This window comes from Artibeus jamaicensis, unplaced genomic scaffold (genome assembly GCF_021234435.1).
Source record: "Artibeus jamaicensis isolate MK-2021 breed Jamaican fruit bat unplaced genomic scaffold, CSHL_Jam_final contig_1998, whole genome shotgun sequence".
In the NCBI taxonomy this organism is placed as follows: Eukaryota; Metazoa; Chordata; class Mammalia; order Chiroptera; family Phyllostomidae; genus Artibeus; species Artibeus jamaicensis.
The window spans coordinates 8299636-8319560 of NW_026521407.1; the positions used below are offsets into that span (position 1 = coordinate 8299636).

The 19925-nt window shown below is 45.1% G+C and overlaps 1 protein-coding gene and 1 pseudogene across 3 annotated transcripts; one reads left to right on the forward strand and one right to left on the reverse strand.

Moving 5' to 3' along the window:
- Positions 1–1196: 1196 nt before the first annotated feature.
- On the reverse strand, positions 1197–15679 carry COIL (coilin). 3 transcript variants are annotated; one of them, XR_008390089.1, is made up of 8 exons: positions 15426–15679; positions 9125–10232; positions 8913–8999; positions 8440–8487; positions 6268–6337; positions 3654–3742; positions 2478–3277; positions 2049–2124 (listed from the first exon to the last, which is right to left on the reverse strand). XR_008390089.1 is itself a non-coding variant. In XM_037163731.2 (7 exons), the coding sequence occupies exons 1-7, from the start codon at positions 15668–15670 to the stop codon at positions 2041–2043; spliced, it is 1731 nt and encodes a 576-aa protein (XP_037019626.2). In that variant the 5' UTR covers positions 15671–15679; the 3' UTR covers positions 1197–2040. The 3 variants fall into 3 exon arrangements, 2 of the variants coding, with proteins under 2 accessions (XP_037019626.2, XP_037019627.2); XM_037163731.2 differs by lacking the exon at positions 2478–3277 and having other exon boundaries at positions 1197–2124; XM_037163732.2 differs by lacking the exons at positions 2049–2124; positions 2478–3277; positions 3654–3742 and having other exon boundaries at positions 6268–6333.
- A 3560-nt stretch (positions 15680–19239) lies between these two features.
- On the forward strand, positions 19240–19588 carry LOC119062594 (transmembrane protein 170A-like; annotated as a pseudogene).
- The last annotated feature ends 337 nt before the right edge of the window (positions 19589–19925 follow it).

Consider the following 19925-nt stretch of genomic DNA (forward strand, 5'->3'; position numbering starts at 1 on the left):
ACACATAACATCATGTGACCTTCAGGGGTTCGACAGAATTGACACTTGTACACACTGTAAACCAATCACCACAGGTCTAGTGAACAGCTGTCACCATACTCAGTTACAAAACTTTTTATGATGAGAACTTCCCTGCTCTGCGCCCTAAGCAGTTCCCCACTAGGAAACACAGTGCTGTCACCTGTAGTCGCCAGGCCGCACTTACATCCCCACGACCTGCTTACGGTGCAACTGGGGTTTGTGCTTTTGACCCCTTCACTCACCTGGCCCAGCCCAGCACCCATGGCTCTGCCAACTACCAATCCGGTCTCTGTGTCTGTGAGTTTGGGCTGGTTTTTCTTTTGATTCCACATGTCAGATCCTATGGCATTTGTCATTCTCAGACTTGTTGCTCCACCCATAATGTACGTCGCAAAAGGCAAGACGTCATTCTTTTTTTAATGGCTGAATTATACACACACACACACACATATAATCACCATTTTTTTCACCCATTCACCCGTCGATGGGTACTTAATGTTATTTCTGTCTTGGCTACTGTAAGTAATTCTGCAATAAACACGGGAGTGCATGTATATTTTCATGTCAGTGTTTTCACTTTCTTCAAATAGACACCCCAAAGGGAAATTGCTGGATCACAGTTTCACTATTTTGCAGAACTTCCACACTGGTTTCCATGGTGACTGCACCAAGTTACATTCCCACCAACAGTGCACAAGGGTTCCCTTTTCTCTGCATCCGCACTGTTTGCTATTTTTTGCCTTTTCAAGGAAAGCCATTGTAACAGGTGTGAGGTAACACCTCACTGACGTTGTGATTTGCATTTCCCTGTCAGCTGGTGTTGTTGAGCATTTTTTCACGCACCTGTTGGCATCTACTAGTTATCTTGTTTTCCAAACCCTGGAAAGCGGGCTGCACGAGAACCCCAGTGCCAAGATCCCACCATTCTGGACTAACACGTCTCGGTACAAACCAATAAATCCACATTCTGATACGCATCAGGTCATGCAAGTTGAAACTGGACAGCATCTCCACCGGCCCAACGGTCCCCCAACCTACCCGATCTATGTGTCCGAACTGTGCAATACCTTCCTGTTCCGGAAACAACTCTCGCACATTATTGTAAAACAGCAGCAACAACAATGAATGACAGCGATTTGCAATACTCAACTAAATGGAATGACTCAGCATGGGAGTTTAGTTCAATATAATTTTATTCCAAAATCTGCCAAGCTTAAGGAGGGACCTGATCTTTTGTTAAAAGAAAGCGATTTTCACAGTATATATTTAATCATTTTAGCTTTGTGTTGAATAATCACAGGAACGGAAGTTTCTGTTCAAGATCCTCACTCCAGCACACGCAGCCAGGTGCTTGCAAGCTTCTAGCAAGACAACACATTCCTGGCCTGAACTCACAGTAAACCCTCTCACCACTCAGAACAGGAGAAGTTCCCCCACCACACACACCAGGTCTCCTGTTCACTGCTGTAGGCGGGGCCCTAAGCGCCCTTTAAAGTTGAGAAATAAGTGAAAGGATTGCTTAACTTACTGCAACAAACCCCACTATTTGTTAGTTCTTGACAATTACAAGTATAAAATACTTGAAATTTGTTCCACATTTAATAGAACAACTCAAATGTAAAAAATTAGGTCAAGTAACATGCATTCATGTGTTACAATGTTACTTAATAAATGTTACTGAGACAAGATATGCAGCACTTTCTTGTACATGGTATTTATAAACTGCTTCTGACAATGGCTACATGATGGTCAAAAAATAAAATAAAAAACACAAGAAACCATACGTACTGGTATATAAAATGCCTACAGGGAATGTCATATTTTAAATTTGTTACTGAAATTAAACCTGGAAAAGCAACACACCATGTATTTTAAATGATGAGGTAGATATTTTTTCCTATGCAGAAAAGAGAAGATAAGAAAAAAATGTGTACAACTTTCAGATCTTTTTTAAAAGTTCTGGTTAGAGTCACTTTCATGAACGAGGCATTTATAAACTATGAGGTGGAGACGTCACACTCAGGCAAGCTCCATACTTGACGTGTTATTCGAAGATTCAATAATCAGTCTTGGGTCAATCAACTCTCTCCAAAACACAGTGATCTGAGAAAAAATACAAATATTCAGTTTAGAGATTTCATTTTGAGGTCATATGAATTTTGACAAACTTCAGTCAAGTAGATTTCCATTTGTGCACAATGGTTGAAGACCTGGAATAATTTCAGTCCCAATAAACTAAGTGTAATTAGGGTACAAAAACTTGTTTCCTGCAGGTGCAGCTAAATTTTACATGGAGCATATTCCATCCTTCTCTGGTTCAGAGCCGGGCTTGTGGGGAGCGGGGTGGAGGGAGGGTAGCTGATGCAAAGGCTCCGGAGAGTCTGCGGGACAAGCTTCTGCGGATGGGCAGCCTGCAGACCCCTGGGGAGGTGGTCGTGGCCCAAAAGGGTCATTACCAGACTGCCGACGCCTTTCGTGCAGCTCTGCAGTTCTTATGCTGTGCTGCTGAAACAGCAGGTAGCTCACAATTTACTGAGAGAACGCCAACTCTAGCGCTGGGCCCTGTGGATAAATGAAGGCCATCTGGTGTCCACAAAAGGTCATTACTGGCTCTGCTTCAGGCCTCTGTTTAAAAAGGGAAAGAGAGGAAAGCCTCCAAGGTTTAATTTTCCAGCAGTTTCCAAGAGCACATTTCAACAAAAAACAATGAGGCTGAATATATTGCAAATAAAGAAGTAGAGAAGACTGGGACAAACCTGCGGATCCTGCCACACACCCTAAAAATGTGTTTTTGGAATAAATCTCTAAGAGTATCATGTATCTTAGAGACAAATCAAAGCAAAAAGTCGTGTTAGAATTTCCACATTTCAGATAAAATGTAAGTGTGCAATACTGAAACTTACAGGATAATACCCACGACGTTTCAAATGTAAACACAGTAGCAGGACGCACTTTCTTACCTGTAGTCTATTTTCTCTGATGCTAGCAGAGCACAGACACCCATCGCCAGCAACCAGTCTGGCTGCCTAAAAAGCTCCCCAAAATCTACTTCCTACAATGGCAACTCAGGAGTTTAAACACAGTCGAAAGGCAGAACCATCATTTTATGCCATTCTTCAAACCGTCCACGTGCCGTCTGAAGTCAGAATCCTGGTGGCAGTGGAGGGGCTGCAGTGACAACGAAGAGACCACCGGAGATTTTCCAGAAGGGGATGTGAAGGTTCTTGATCCGGGTGCTGACTATATGAGTACATTCCTGGGTGGAAATTGTTCGAGCTATACTTATATTCCCTTTTCTGAATCGGTGCATCACTGAAAACCTTATAAAATATGCTAGTCTGTTCTGCCGAAACCCTTTCACATAACCTCACACACTGTCATTTCATGCAACTCCAGACTCTAAGAGTGTGTTATCTGTGCATCTTGTCATGTAGGCTCTTGAAGGCCCAAGATGGGGCCCGGACTTGACACCTGGCACGGACATGCCACGCTGCAGGCAGGACAGACATCCTCTCTATGATTCTAACCTGGGCAGCTCGAGAAGCTGCAATGCCACCTTCCAGACAGACCGTCAGTCCCCAGCCTAGAGGGACCGGGCGATTCAGCAATCCCAAGGGGGGAGGCGCACCTACCCTTCTCTCCTGCGTCACAGCGTACTCCACTACCTCGGTTCCGTTTTCATTGTGATAAACCAGATCGAATTTCCCCGGTTCTTTCACGGCTGAAAGCAGACAGCAGGGAGGAAAGGCAGTAAGTCATCCCCAGGAGTGAAAACGTTTCTCCACAGAGCATCTGTAACGTCAGAAACACCACCACGAACAGACTGCCCATGGACATGGGGGCCGGGTAGGCACGTGCAAGCACGGAGCGCTCCGTGGCAGGAGACACTGAGAGAGCCCCGCACCAGCAACCGGAGCTCCTGGGCCAGCAACCAGAGACGCTCCGTCCTTCAGCAAAAAGAAGTGAGCTTCATACACTATCACTACTACTCCCAGAGAGGAATGTGCAACTACAAGATAATCCTAAAGGACAATGGGTACGTTTCAACAAGGGAAGATAATCTGAATTTTGCAGTCCTCACATCTTGCTTTGTCCTGAGAAATTACACACGCGTACTGCTTGGTGACACAGCAGCCCTCACTTTGCACGTGGGGTGTGGACCCCAAAAATGACCATGCAAGCTGAAGACATGCAAAACAATCTTAAGAATCAACGAGAAAAAGTGTGGTTGTTTCACAATCACTAAAATTTTTTATCAGAACATTAAAACCTTTCCTGCATGAGGAAATGCAAAGAAGTAAAACTAGTATTTACGGAGCACACTGTAATCGAAAACGTTAGAAACTCCGAGAGCTGGAGCGCTCTGTGTGTCCTCAGACCGTCCCCAAGGGCATCTGAGCAGCACTCCCCTCGTCAGGCGGCAGCCCTGCGGGGCGAGCACCTTTCCTCTGCCTTGCAGAACTGTCCCGCTCATTTCTAAGTCTGGGTCAGCTTTCAGTATTTTCCCCTTTGCGCTTTTAATGTCATGAAATAGCTCTGAGAGTTGGTTGTTTTTTTTTTCCCCCCACATCCTGGGAAATTTTTTGCATTATTTCTAGGACACCTTCATCACTGTCTCACAATCAGCCTTCTCATTTATGTCAAGAAGTCCATATAAACCGGTATCAACATGCCCAGAGTTAGCGATTTCTTCTATTAACGTCACTTCACCTTGATTTAGAGGTCACTCTTTTGCTTCTGTTGTGCTTTCATCTTTGTTGACCAATTCCCTATTTCAACGCCACCCACTTTGTACACGTCATGTGGGTGTACCACTGAGGGACAAGGAAGCACAAGACTCCACACTTTGCTATGTGTGTGGGAACTGAACTGAGTAACAGGAGCACAGTGACCGATCACTGAGACTCTAAAAGAAGTGACATGATTGGTCACTGATCACGATGGGCATCTGTTATTACGGAACGATTTGCGGTCTACGGAGCTGGGGGACTTGATGTGCTTACTCTAGGTGGACATCCCCCCGTCAGTGGGGAACCGTGTTATCTAGTTAAACCACGGTCACTGAAGTACATGGACATCAGAACCCTGCAAAGCAAGAACTACCTGTATTTCCATTAGAAAACAGATAAAGCCATTCCTGATACCCAAAGAAGAAAAGTTCTAATTCGATGTCATCACTGTCAATCACCTGACAAGCAGTGGTCAGGCCACGCCCACGGAATGTGACTATGGGCAAATTTCTCTGTCCACCGTTCCTAAGGGGGAGCTCTTCAAACAAGACTCATCGGAATAAAGCTGGAAAACCAGTGTAGGTTATATCTAATCATTTACTCAGTACCATAAAGAGACTTTGTTGAAAAACCCTTTCCACTAACTTCTGAGAACTGCGGTTTTATTTTACTCACTATCTTATTTACACACAAACAGAAACTAATTGCCTAGGAGTCTGCTGGAAAAAGGGGGGATCTCCCCTGGTTCTGGCCAGAGACCCATCCAGTACAACCCAAGTTAAGCCACATGCAGTAAAAGCCCTCCCATTCCAGGATTTCAGAACCAATAATAGGTGGGGTCAATCCAGGATAAAGCAGAATAATGTGGGAAGAGTGTGTATACACAAATACTGTAGATACTTTATTTTGATTTAACACAAAAATATGTTCATTTGTCAATCTCTGGAAACAGAACTGAAGAGATCTTACAAGTCCACCAACAAGATCTGTCTTTCTTTTACAAATTATACCCTTAATGCACTTCTGCAATTTGCACAATTTCCAGTTTTGAATTTTTTTTAAAGTGATGCAAGAATGCAAACACTAGCGAGGCAATTTAAGTGCAAATCTTCCCCAATTCTTAGCGAACTGCTCCCTTTATACAGCCAACCCACCCACAGGGAACTCAACGGCTGGGCAAGTTTTCTAGTAACACACTCCCAAGTCAGCATTCAACTTAGATTTCACACAAACAGTTCTTTCTGAAGTCAATTTTCATCGGTTGATATAATTTTTATGAAACTGCATAGTTACAGTAACAAGAACAAGTTGCCTATCAGCTGGGGGAGCGAATCCAGTACCATTAGCAGGCACAGTTCTCCGCCGTGAAGCACAGGCCCAGCTGCTCCGTGCTGAGGGCAGGGAGCGTGAGTCCCGGAGGCCGCCGAGGACAGCAGCCCCCACGGCCCACAGCTACTGAGAACCCAGTGCAGATATGAAAAGACTGAATTCTGAAATTCTTTTTTAGAAGACTCACCAGGTAAGGATGAAAGGATTTCTATATCTACTTGCTGGGTCTCTGGATTCTGGCTTAGTATTCTTCCTTCCTTTCAAAAATAAAAGTCCAAGTCAAAAATCAACACACAAACCATTATGAATATACTAAAACTGCTGAATCAAACACCTTGAATTCGTGAAAATGGTGAATTTTATGTGATGTACATTTTATCTCAACAAAGAAAAGCTTTAAAAAATAAATCAGCATAGAGAGCAAATGGAACTCCCAGGCAGTATTTAGCATTTCCCTTGATCTTAATCACCCCAGGGTCAGGTCCCACAGCTGTGAGCCCCCCCAGACCAAAGCCTGCTCGTTACTGACAGTAGCCAGTCCTAAACTGTCTCCTGCACCCTGCCCTGCCTCCCCCTGGGGGACCCCAGGGAGGGCTCCGGCCCAGGCCTGCCCCTCCCTCCTGCTCGGCCTCCTAACGGCACCCAGACGCTCTCCTCCACGGGTCCGCAGGACGGGACACTGGAAATGTAACGAATTCCTCTGTCGTAGCACTGCCTTCTCTGTGTCCTCACTCAGTCACCTCCATAAATTAAAATCCCACAGGTACAAAGGTGGCAGAGTCAGCTGAGATGAGACTACACTCTGAAGAGATCGGACTTCTGAAGGCAAGCTGAGAGAGTAAAGCCCGATCGAGCAGGGTGACGGCACTCGTGGACAAAGCAGGAGAGTGGGACCCATGTTCTCTCTCGAAATGGTTTGGAAAACAATTTCAAAAAAGGTCTAACACTACTGGGAAATCAGTAAGCAAATAGCCTTCCAAGGTAATAACTACGATGACCATCATCACCTTAACATAATTTTTAAAAAATTACTATCTTCTAGAATCGCAGTTTGTAGAGGCTGTGGGCTATATCAATTCTGTATTTCCATTTCCTCACATGTCACAGAACTAAATCAGTTACTTATGCAGGACGACAAAGCATCCTGCATTTGCCCAAAACAGGCCCACTCACATTTCATTCCAGTATAATCATCAATATACTAACCCTTTCCAATCACAAGTACCCTGACTCAGATGATAGGTTACACGGTGATCTGCACTAAGGGGCCAAGATGAAAATACGATAAAGCACCAAATACCCAGAAGCAACCCACGTACTCCCTTTGTGAACTGATTCTTCTTCTTGCCTATGTTTGAGGAAAACCTCTACCAAGATTTTAAAAGTCTTCCAAGGTACGAACTCAGATGAAACCAAATCTCCTTGTTCGTTATCTTTAATACTGTATTAAAATGATCAAGTATTACCTTTAAAAAGTGAACCTACATTCTGCATATTACACCAAAATAAGAAAGTATGGATTTTCACCAGGTCAACAAAACGCTGAGTGGGTGGGAAGAGAAGGTGCACGCAGTTCTGCCTCCCGCCCCCATCGGCTGAGCGTGGTGACTGTCAGATGCCAGCAGGAAGTCCCATACAGGCAGGAAGTGAGTACATTTCAAAGACAGTATTTGTGAATTACGTAGTTAACCGATAATGCAAAAGAAACCATATCAGACAATACTAAGCAGCAGTAATTTACAAGTATATAAAGTATATTGCAATGATGAAAACAATCACTTTTTCTGGCTAAGAGCTATTTATTATTTTCTCTCAAAGTGTAGAATCATGGGGAAAGGATCCTGAAATAAGTCTGTGTGTCTAAGATAATTAGGAAAAAAGTGAGTAAAATAAAAATGAAACTTATCATTCCCCTTCCATATTCCTCCCAAATGTAAGGAAAATAACACTGGGAGACTTCACAGTAATGCTATTAAAAAATTTACAGTTTGGTAATATTTTCATTTTCTGCTTTAGGACATTATTTACTCAAAAACATCTGTATTATCCATAACAGCAATATTAAATATGACTTCAGCTTCTTTAATATACTGACAATTACTTATTTTATTTTTTTTAAGTGCTGCTTTTTAAGACTATTTTTAGGGAGAGGGGAAAGGAGAGAGGAAGAAAGGGAGAGAAACACTGAAGCACCGGCTGGTTACTTTGGTGCACACCCCCAACCAGGGACCGGCCCACAACCCAGGCCCGTGCCCTGACCAGGAATCCAGCCGGGGGCCTTTTGGTTTGCAGGCCACATTCAATCCACGGAACCACACCAGCCAGGGCCAGACAATTATTTTTAAATGCAAAGTCTTACCTTGTAGTCAGAGACATCAGGAGAATAATCAGATGTTAGTTCTAAAAGCTAAAAAAAGAAAAAAGAAAAGAAAAAGAAAGTCCACAAATATACTCTGTGGCTCCTTCCCTCTATCTCTGAGAAAATATGCGGAGCCCAACCATGAACCTGCAGCTGAACAGAGGTTCCAGTGGTTGGGGGAGGGGGTGATGTGTGTAGCTTTCTTTTATTGAGCACTTGCTATGTTCCAGACACCAGGCTGAGCCATTTTTATCCACTTAGGAAACAACTCCGGGGCCCCTCCCACATGCTGGGCCCGGGAACGCGAGAGATGATCTGGGCAGGAAGGCTGTGTGTAGATGTATACGAGCCCACACATACACCCATACGTGTACACACATAGACTTGTATATGTGTACATACACTGCTAATGAGTAAGTTTACTTGGAGGGGGATAATCTTTATGTTGTAACTGTTGCTGTTTTAAAATATACCTTAAATGCGATCTTTTCTCCAACTTGGGGGGCAGCTGCTAACAGTGGTAACAGGCTGTAGTCCTTCTTGTGTGTTTCTACTGGATTCTGAAAAACAATGTGTGTTAGTCACGTGACTTTGTCACTGGCAAGACGACGTGGACCCATGCCGTCGACAGCAGACGCACTGCTGGGAAAGGGGAAGTGGTGAACTCACAATGAAGACTACTTGCCTGGATAATAGTAGATGAGTTTGATAACACTTCATTTAAATGCTGCTGCTTCTGATAGTCAGCGTTTCTATTCAAAACAGAAGGAAGAGCGAGCCCTCGTCCTCGACCTCTCCCCCGAGTGCCCCGGCCCCTGACTCCCTTATGAGAAAGAAGGTCCTCTCCTCTGCCCCAGCCTCTTCCCAGACTGGGGGGGAGAGTCACGTTGGGAGGAGGGCCAGGAGCCTGTCTGCCACCATTCAAGTCACTGTGCTTCCACCCCACGGCCCGTGGCGTCTGCGAGGACAGCCCCGGGCCTGGACAGCCTCTCCCTGCAAACGGGCCTGCTGCCTTTAAGAGACCCACAGCCTTGTTCAGGGGTCTCTTGGGCATCACGGATTCGTCCTCTGACTCTGAACTAGAGTCTGAACTAGAAGATGATGTTCTGCTTGTCTTGTCCTCGATGGGGATGGACTTAAAGCTAATTTTTGTGGCTACTTTGTTGGCAGTTGTGTTTTTTATTGAGGGCCCTTCCTTTAATAATGCAGCTGATACTTTCTCTGAGGACTTTCTGACCTCTAAGGTGACATTGCTGAGACCATCGCTGGCGGACTCATGACAAGACTCGGTCTCTGAAGAGGAACTGGGACTATCTTTTGCACGAACGTCCACGCCACCTTTCCTTCTGGCTTTAACAAGGCTGCTTCTAGCAGGAGAACCTTTCAAAGGACTACCCTTCTGGACGGCCCCCTCTTTCACTGTCTGTGCTTTAGAAGACTTGGAATTCTTCGTCTGTTTTCTATTTACACACTTCTCCTTTTTCTTTGGTGATTTTTTTTTCATCTCTTCTTCATCATCATCATCGTCGTCTACCACATCACATGTGGCTTTGTTCTTCCTCTTTTTTTTCTTCACACTCCCATCTGTGACACCTTTTGGTTCTAGATCCAAGGTGTTCTCGTTGTTGTTCCCTTGCCTCTTCCAGTGCTTCTTTGAATTTCTATAAGCGGTTTCTTCATCCTCTTCCAACTTAAATGACCGCTTCTTTGCTTTTCTAGGTAAGAAATCAGTACCATCACCATTACTGATTATTACAGGATTCTCAGCGACTTCTGTCTCTTCTAATTTTACTCTATCAAAAGAACAAGAGAGAAAACCAGTGAGTAACTATGTCTCCAGGACATTGTCATATACACTGAGTTGACTAACTGTCCCTGCTGTCTGTCAATTAAAAAACATCAAACCATTTAAGGACAAAAGACTCACTTGGACAAAATGGCTTATATGGTATCACTTATGGTCAAGTTTCGAATGACTAATTTTATCTATTGAATATCTACTATGTCCCAAACATTTTCTATAAACAACACCATGAAGTAGGTATCTTTCATTTAAAACAAATCACAAAATTACAGTTCAGACAAGCAAGCTGCCCAAGATCCATACCTAAGAACAGCAGAAATGGGACACAAACTTCGGTTTGTCTAACTCCGCGATCTCTCCATCCTATTATGTTGTCAGCCCCCACCAGTGATAATGCCAAGTATCCACTTTGTGTTCAAATGTGGACTGCTCTTTTAAATCAGACTTTACTTTTATTTTGTTTACATTTGGGGAAGTATTGAACAATTTATGTTCTCTGGGCTAGAGGCAATCACCGTAAAATTTGATTGCACTTTGTGGTTATTAATTGTATGTCAACCTGACTGGGCCATGCGGTGCCCAGATATATGGTGGACATTGTCCTGGGTGTGTCTGCGAGGGTGTTTCTGGGTGAGATTAACGTCTTAATCAGCAGACTGAGTAAAGCAGACTGCCTTCCCCAAAGTGAGTGGCCTCGGCCAATCCTCTAAGGCCTGAGTAGAATGAAAGGCTGAACAAGGAAGAATTCGCTCTCTCTGCCTACTTTCTTTGAGCTGAAAGTGGAATCTTCTCCTGCCTCACGACTCAAACTAGGAATGGAACTCACAACACCAACTCTCCTTGTTATCAGGACTTTGAACTTGGACTGGAACTACATCATTAGCTTTCCTAGGTCTCCGACTTGCTGACTTCAGATCCTAGGACCTCTAGGCCTCCATAATCTCGGCCTCCATAATCGGCCTCCGTAAATGGCTACAAGACCTTCTGTCACTGCGGTTGATTAAAATCCTGGAGCACAGCACCTGCTGCACCCAGTCTGTGCAGGGCCCCTGCCCTGCAGAGGAGCTCAGAGGCCAATTCCATACACTAAACCTCATGTCTATATTTATGTATCTGTGTCTATATCATCTCCTATTGGCTTCTGTTTCTCTAGAGAACCCTAATAGACGCATCCAAAATTATTTCACTATAGGAAAGGAATTCTGTTCCTTCGTTAACTGGAAACAGCTAAGTCGAGTATGTGCAGCCCAGTGACGGAGAGCTGAGGGTCCCCAATGTCAAGTACATGGTGGGTTCTCAAAAATGCCTGCTAAAAACACACATTATACTTTCAATACATTTACATCTAGCTATATATTTCATTGAGGTTTTTTTTTTTAGTGACCAGAGAAAGATGTAAACAATCCTATTTGAAAATAAAGTATAGTTGGTGAATAATAAGACATATTATAAGTATTCCATAAATTTTTTAAGATATAGTAATCCTGTTGTGGATTTATCTCAACGTATAAGTTGGAAAAAACCCTCAATTATCCTCAAGCTACACAAATGCACAGACACATACAAACTGAAGTAAAAGCTACTGATATCACAAATAGAATGAAGAGAGAAATAAAACTCTGAAAGATCAGGGATTTAAAGTACAAAAACATTTCACCCTCTGTTCCCAGCTATAAACACCAGCACGAAGCAGCAAGGAAGTATTCCTAAAACTGGCAAAAGCAAGCTTGGCATCCTGTGCTTCTAAGAAGTACCGTGGAACTTCCAGCACACCCAGCACATCCGATTGTTCCTTGTTATTCTTGATCAATTTGTTTTGATTCAAGTTTCAATTCTGAGACAACCAACTAGAACCAAACTTTCCAGCAACTTTGAAAATGGCTGCAAGACCTTCTGTCACTGCGGTTGATTAAAATCCTGGAGCACAGCACCTGCTGCACCCAGTCCGTGCAGGGCCCCTGCCTTGCAGAGGCGCTCTTGGCATCACGTCACTCACTCTGAAGACAGTGGACCTGCGCACAGCTGCCATGAAAGCAGGACCTGCGACTGTGGCAGCCCCACTCCCTGGTATTCCTGAAGAGAACGATTTCCGTACGGAACATGTTGAAACTGAGATTTGCTACCCGGAGAATCAGAAATGGTTCACCTGGGCCTGCGTAGTTACCATTCCTTTCAGGGTATACACTTTCCTTGGCAACGTTTGTTTCTCCACCTGGATCGGATAACATGTAGCTGTCCTTTTACAAAGAGAAATGGATACCTTGTAATTAGCAATGGAGATTTGATTCCAAGGAAATTTTAAAACAGAACCTCCGTTGTTCATTCAAACTCTTTGCAGGGCAAACAGGGTAGTATTATCAAAATGCAAGGTATTCCCATCCTGACTGGTGTGGTTCAGAGGGTTGGGCATCACCTCCGGTTCGATTCCCAGTCAGGGCACAACCTGGGTTGTGGGACAAGCACCCAGTTGGGCACATGCAAGAGGCAACCAATCAGTGTTTCCCTTGCACACCAATGTTTCACTCTCTCTCTTTCTCCCCACCCCAGAAATAAATAAAATCTTTTTCAAAAGAAAGGAAGGAAGAAAAATACGAGATATTCCCTTTAAATCTGTGATTCACTTTTAGGATTCTATCATAAAAAAGCAAGGACATGCTCATCTGCCCTGCCTGACATCCCCTATCACTGCCCATCGAGGCCACAGTGATTGTCTGGATTGGAATCATTCTGCCACTACCATTACCTCTACCTTTCTTACCTGTAAAAAGGGAGATAATTGCAGTACTCACTGAGACAATCCATGAGGAGCTCCCAGTCAGAGCCTGGGAGGAGAGGGAGTCAGATTCTGGGGGCCTCAGAGAATGGGCAGTGAGGAAAGGGCTGTGGCTTAAGCCACGTGCCCAACCAGCGGCCCACGGGCCGTGTGCAGCCCAGGATGGCTGTGCACGTGGCCCAACACAAAGTCGGAAATTCACTTAAGACGTTATGAGATTTGTTTGTGGTCATGTGTTGCAATGTATTTAACGTGTGGCCCCAAACAACTCTCCTGCTTCCTGTGTGGCCCAGAGACGCCAAAAAGTTGGACACCCCCAGTCACAGGTATGCGACGCCCCTCAGGCCTCCAGGGCTGTCCCTCAGGATTCCCACAGCTGGCTCCACCTTCCCCGTCGGACTTCTCTCAGCACCCCCAGCAACCCCCACCGAACCCCAGTGCTGGTCAGACCACTCTCTTCACCACGGCAGGCTGGTTTTTGTCTCACCGGCCTCGGGCCAGCCAACACTTCCTACCCGTTCCTGTTCCCAGTGATCTCGCCTTCCCGAACCAGCTCCTGCACTGAGCAGCACAGACCAAGGCAAGTATCCAGTCCTGCTGCCTGCGCCACACAAGAGGATACCATAGAGAAGCACGAAACTAGTTATCAGAGTCCACTCCAACAATATTAAGTACCTTTGAAAAAAGAGACTGTTTTCTTCTGTAGCTCTGAAGAGTGAGTTTGTCAGGGGAAGACAGAGACTGTTTAGGGACATGAACCCACAAAAATGTAACAAAACTTTTCCGAACTCACTTTTTTCCTAAGGTCTGCTCCATTTACGAATGAAGCCAGCTGCAGAGGCATTTACTATATGTTTGAACATTTGAAACATTTAGGAGGAATTCTGCCCGTCATTGTGCTATACTTATTTTTCAGCACACCTTTTGTAGCTTGCTTTTGACATTGTTAACATCATTATAAAAAGCATAACTTCCAGATGATTCATTATTTGAAGTATAACTGTGGTTAGCTAGGAGCAAGTTATCCACTCATTAGGCAAGGAATAGTTATCAAAGTAAACTTAGTAAGAGAGCACTCAGTCCTCACAATTCTAATACTATTTAAATAGTCCCTCAATTGCAAAGAAAAGAAAAATCTATTTCACAGTGAAAAAAAAGGACAAGGAATTTGGACTATTTCAAACTGTCATTAGAAACGGCTAAATGTTAATACATCTTGGAGTTACTGATTTTGAGACATGTGTGCGGTGGCACGCACACGAACATGGAGTAATTGTCCCAAGTTAAATTCCCTGATGTTCTAAAGAAATCTTATGAACCTGACATGCTCTGGAGAAAAGAATATTCAACTAAAGGACAAGCGAGAGGAAGTAGCCTGGTTCACAAGACTAGAATTGTTTCAATGCAGCCAGAACTTCAAAAAGAAGCCCTGAGCCCTGGCTGGGTGGCTCAGTTGGTTGAAGCGTCCTCGGGTGCCTCAAAAGGTTTTGGGTTGGATTCCCTGTCAGGCACAAACTTAGGTTGCTGGTTTGACTCCGCGCCGTCCCCCACTCCACCGCCCCATTAGGACGCACAGAGGAGGAAACTGGTCGATGTTTCTCTCTGACATAGATGCCCTTCTATCTCTCTGCTCTCTCTCCCTACTTGTCCCTCTGAAAATCAATAAATATATCCTCAGGTGACGATTTAAAAAGCCCTGATAAATGAGTACAAGATAATAACTCATTTTATTGCGACAAATCGACCACACGTGAGCAATTTATACCACAATTGGTCCTCGATACTCATCTCAGTATCACTTTTCTAAAATTTCCAAAGGCATGTTTAAAACTGTTGTTTCCCAATTCACAATCCAGAGGTCCCCAAAACCTATTTTTAAGTGAACCACAAAACACCCAGGGGAGACGCAGAATGACACCCATCAGAAGTCTCAGGGGATCTCGCAAGGGCACTAAGGCTGGACAAGCTGCAACGTTATGGAGAGAACAGGACTGTTCCTGTGTTCGCGTGCATCTCTCGCGCCTGCCCCTGCGGGCCACCGTCAGGGGACGGCCGAGTCTCCTGCACATCTGCATCCCGCACTCGCAACGCAGTGCCAGGATTCGTAAGCGCTCGCTAGATCAAGGCTGAATGAAACTCGGGCCCTGCCCACACACGGAAATCAGGGTTTTTCCAAGTTTGCTCTGCTCACCACCTACATCAGAAGTACCCAGGGAGGCATGCTCGTTACAACGCGCACGTTTCCTGAACCTCGTAACTGACTAACTGGAATCTCTGCGGGTCGTCGACGGGCAGTCTAAGAGTCCCACCCACTCGCGGTCCCCAGGGCCCAGGGCCAAACCCGGGCGTACGCGGGCGCATCCCCGGCCCACCGCCACCCTGCACACCCCACGCCCGCTCCGCGCGCACCTGAGGCAATCGTTGTCTCGTACCAGACGTGCGCTCTCGCCGTGGGGCAGCAGACCCCCGTCCAAGTAAAGGCCGAGGGGAGCCCCAGAACTGAAGCCGAAGCGCTCGCGGATGAGACTAATGAGATCCGTAACTACTCGGCATCTATTCAAGTCTGCCAGAAGCCAGAAGTCCGTGCAGTGCGGGGTGGCTGGCGGCGGGTAATCAAACTGAAGCCGCAGCCTAACAGTTTCGGAGGCTGCCATCTTGCTCGTGCTCTACGGAAGCCGAGAGACCCCACCGCGCTCCTGAGAGGCGTGATCGGGCAGCCCGCCCACTACAGCATTTTAATGAGTGCCACCTATTGGTCGCCCGTGGCTACTACAGACTTCGTGAATGGCAACGCAGAATGGGGTTGATTGAATTCAATTCTGTTCAAGACAGGGCTAGGGAAGAGGACCTATAAATAAAATCCCTTCACTTCTTTCCCTTTGAGCACTATATAGGGTGAGAACTTAAGCAACTCTCTGGATAAACTCTCTGATAAAGCAGTTCTCAGCAGTTGTCTTCTAAGAGGTTAGGTTGTATACACAAAAGAACTTTTAAAAAAACTCCCAATACGTCAGTCGCCCAAATTTCTCATAATAAAGAGTTGTAAAAGATGTCATTCCTAATGTATTGTAAATATTAACGTTAAAAAATTAGTCACTCTCTTAAATGTATCCAGTAGAATTTAAATATCTTAGCAGTGTAAACCTATCACTGTCCACATGAAAATACAAAAATAAGCCCTCTTATTAACTTCTAAATCACAAATTTTACATCATTCGAATTTCCATTTCGTTCTCCCACACAGTAATTCCTTTAGTTTTTATGACAAGGATATGAATTATGAAGCATCCTTATTCCCATTTTGGAGATTAAAAAGAAAACATTTCAGAAAGGTTAAGTGACTTCCCCAAGGTCGCTGCACCAGTAAGTGGTTGATACCTCGCAGTCAACTTTTTGGAGTTCGGAAAGGCCTCCCTGGGAAGGAGCCTGTCAACTGACAGTTTCCACAGGAACAAGCCAGGTGCAGGGGGAGGAAAGGTGTGAGAACGTCCATGAAGGTGAACGAGCACATGTGAGCACACAAAGACACAAGAGGAGGAGTGATGTGAGGACACACGCAGAAGACAGCTATGTAGCGCCAACTGTCTGCACCCAGAACTCACTGGAAGAGCCTTTAAGGAGCCCCCAACTATTCTCCCTCAGTTTCTCAAACCTTTCCCCTCCCCCCACGAAACCCATAAAATTAAAAAAATTTATAAGTACCGTTTTGAGATGAGTTCCCAATATCTTTTTTTCAATCCTCTTGCTGCCCTTAAAGCCCTATTATATTTTTGACCTGCCCCCAAGAGGTCAGGTTTACATCACAAGTTCAAATTACACCACAAGCATCACCTGTTAATATTCAATAGCCACTCCCTCATCAGAGAAATTTCCACTGGCTGTTCAGCTTTGACTCTCTTTGGCCAGTCTTTCTCTCTGCATGGCGCCTCTTCTTTCCATTTGTCTATATTCTTCCCTCTCTGAAGAACAAAACAAACGCCCTCCTAGTCCTATGCATCACAGTTGAGCAATTTTGCTACCTTAGCTGGTGTTCTACACTCTCAGCTCCCATCTCCTAACTTCAAGGAATCAATAAGGCATTTTTCTTAAACAAAGATCATTCCAATCTTTAAGAGGAACTTTGCTGTTAGAATAATCAGCTTTCACCTGTTTTCCAGGTGTGCGTGTGTATGTGCATTTGGTGTAGGCCACGTGATTATAAGCTGTACTGAAAAAGGAAAATTTAGTCTTTGCCCTAATGAAGGACCATCTAGTGTGGAAGGTTAAATGATAATGCAGCTTATAGGGCATTTACTGATTGTCACACACCACACTTATCAACACCTTTGCCACCGTGAGTGACTCACTGACAATTCTAGTGTTACAAGAACATTTGGGTGTTCCTTAACTCAGCCTCTGCTTGCACGGTCTAAAACTTCTCCCCTGGGAATCAGACTGGCTTAGAAAACAGATGGAATAGTATACACTCTAAGCACTTTCTGGTATTTTATGCATTGCGCACCGCCCATGTTAAGCTGGTTACCTAGTTCTTTCTGTAACCGAAATCTCTGTGCCCTCTCCCTTCACTCACAGGACACCGCCGTTTCACAAGGCTTCGGATGAAAGCATCTGTCCACTTATCAGGGGCAGGGACGGGGAGGACTATGGAGGAGAACAGGACAGGGAGAGGCCTTGTCACATGTATTTTGTTTTTCTGTTTTGTGGTTTTCTTCATGAACTTTTTTTATCATTGATTTTAAGGACAGAGAAAGGAAGAAAGAGAGCAAGAGTGTGCTCAAGAGAGAAACATCAATGTGAGAGAAACATCAGTAGGGTGCCTCCCTTATTTGCCCTGACCGGGAATCTAACCCACAACCTACTGGTGTGCAGGACAATGCTCCAACCAACTCGGCCACCCAGCCAGGGATCATCGTGCACTTTTGAAATAGTAGTCAATATTTAGAAGCACAAGAGGGGACAAAAAAGAACCTGGAATTATCTTCTGGAGGGTGGGCCCTTTGTAGTACAGGCTTCCCCTGCTAGGTGAGTGTTCTAGGAACCCATCTGTATCAGTGTATCAGCTAGCATTGTTGGGAGAAGCTGTGTTCAGCCTCAGTGAAAAAAATTTTTAAGACTCTTTCAACTCATTTGTCTATTTCATAATGGGTGACTTACAAATGCACTTGCCCACACGGTGCTGAGTGTTCAGCAGTTTTTCACCAAAAATGTCATGACCCCCATGTCCCACCCTCCCCAATCACCCAATCTCATCTCGAGTTATGTTTTTTTGTTTGTTTGTTTCCCTGGATTAAAAAAGTCCCCAAAGGGAAATGTTTTTCCAATGTAGAAGAGGTGAAACAAACAAAAAAAAAACAGCAGAAGCACTAAAAGGCATCAAAACCAACAAGTTCAAAAACTGTTTTGAGCAGTGGAAAAAAATGTCTCCATAGGTAAATCGCATCAAATGGAGAGTGCTTTGAAGGTAACTGAAGTTTAAACATGCAAGACTAAATACACAATTTTTATAGATAAATTCCGAGTTTTGGGGGGGTCCCTGCTCGCATAACTTGACCATCGTGCAACTCCTGCATATTCTTATTTCCTGGCTCTGTGGGCCCTAAGCTAAACCTAACCTTTAGACACAAAACACCTCTGCCATCCTTTTCTCTCTTCCCCTTCCCAAACCCCCAACTGCCTCTTTAAAATGACTCTTGTGAGGGAGAGCGGAACCCCAGGGGCACTGCAGCAGCAGCGGGGTCAGCCAGGCCCCTGGAGCAGATCCTCAGCCTGAAGCTCAGGCTTCTTGGGCAATGGAACATTGTGCCCCACCTCCCCTTCTTTCCGCTCCTTCCCAGTAACAGACCTAGGAGGCCTGGGAGAAATAGAAAATCACAGGGGGGGAAACTGTACCGTGGAAAACTGCATCCTGGGAAAATGCCTGCCTGGGGAACTGCCTGCCGACCCTACCCAGGACAAACAGATGCCCGGCTAAGATTGGGGTCTGGGGCCGGCCGATCCGGCATAACAGGATGCAGCTTTAACCCGAGGCTGACGAGATGTATGGAGAACAATGGTCAGCAGAAACGGCACCCAGCAACCAGCTCTAGCCAATCAGGCTCTGACACCACAAACAGATATCCTTCGTGGGTTTTTGCGCTTAAAAACACTGCCCTAATAACAACCGAGCAAGTCCCAACCTCCCTTGGTTGGCTCCACTTTTCCTCTCATTCCCTGCTGATAAACCCTGCTCCTTAGCTCGCTGCTTCTGTCTGGCCTCTTGAGCCACTCGGACCTAACACCAGAGATGGGCCATGGCGTGTTCCTGTGGGCTGCAGTCCTCTCTCTTCTGTCCCAGCTGGATTACTGGCCCTGTTCACCCTCAGGCAGTGAAATGGTAGGTTCGTATCTGCGAGCTCCTATTGATGGGCATCCTGGGACCGATTACTGCTGGTATATTGACAAGTGCAGTCATTGCTGCAGGTTACTGAGCAGCAGGAAAGCAAAGGATGCCTCTCGAAGCCCTCACCTCGGGCACTAGACCGACGTTTTGTGCAGTGGTGGTCTCCTTGTCACGGCTTTTAGCTCCTCTGTAGCATGTACCGTATGCTGGGATGTCAAACCTAAGCTTTATAGAATCCTCACAAAAGACACAAGATAGAATGTAGTGGTTTGGCTTTGTCTTTAAGATTTTATTTATCTAACTTTAGAGGGGGAGGGAAGAAGAGAAGGAGAGAAATATCAATGTATGGTTGCCTCTCATGGGTCCCTCGTTGGGAACTGGCCTGCAACCCAGGTATGTGCCCTGACTGGGAATCGAACTGAGATTCTTTGGGTTTGCAGGCCTGCGCGCAATCCACTGAGCTACACCAGCCAGGGCTGGAGTGTAGTGTTTTCTTAGTTCTTCAAATGGAAGCAACTTGGATTTAAAAA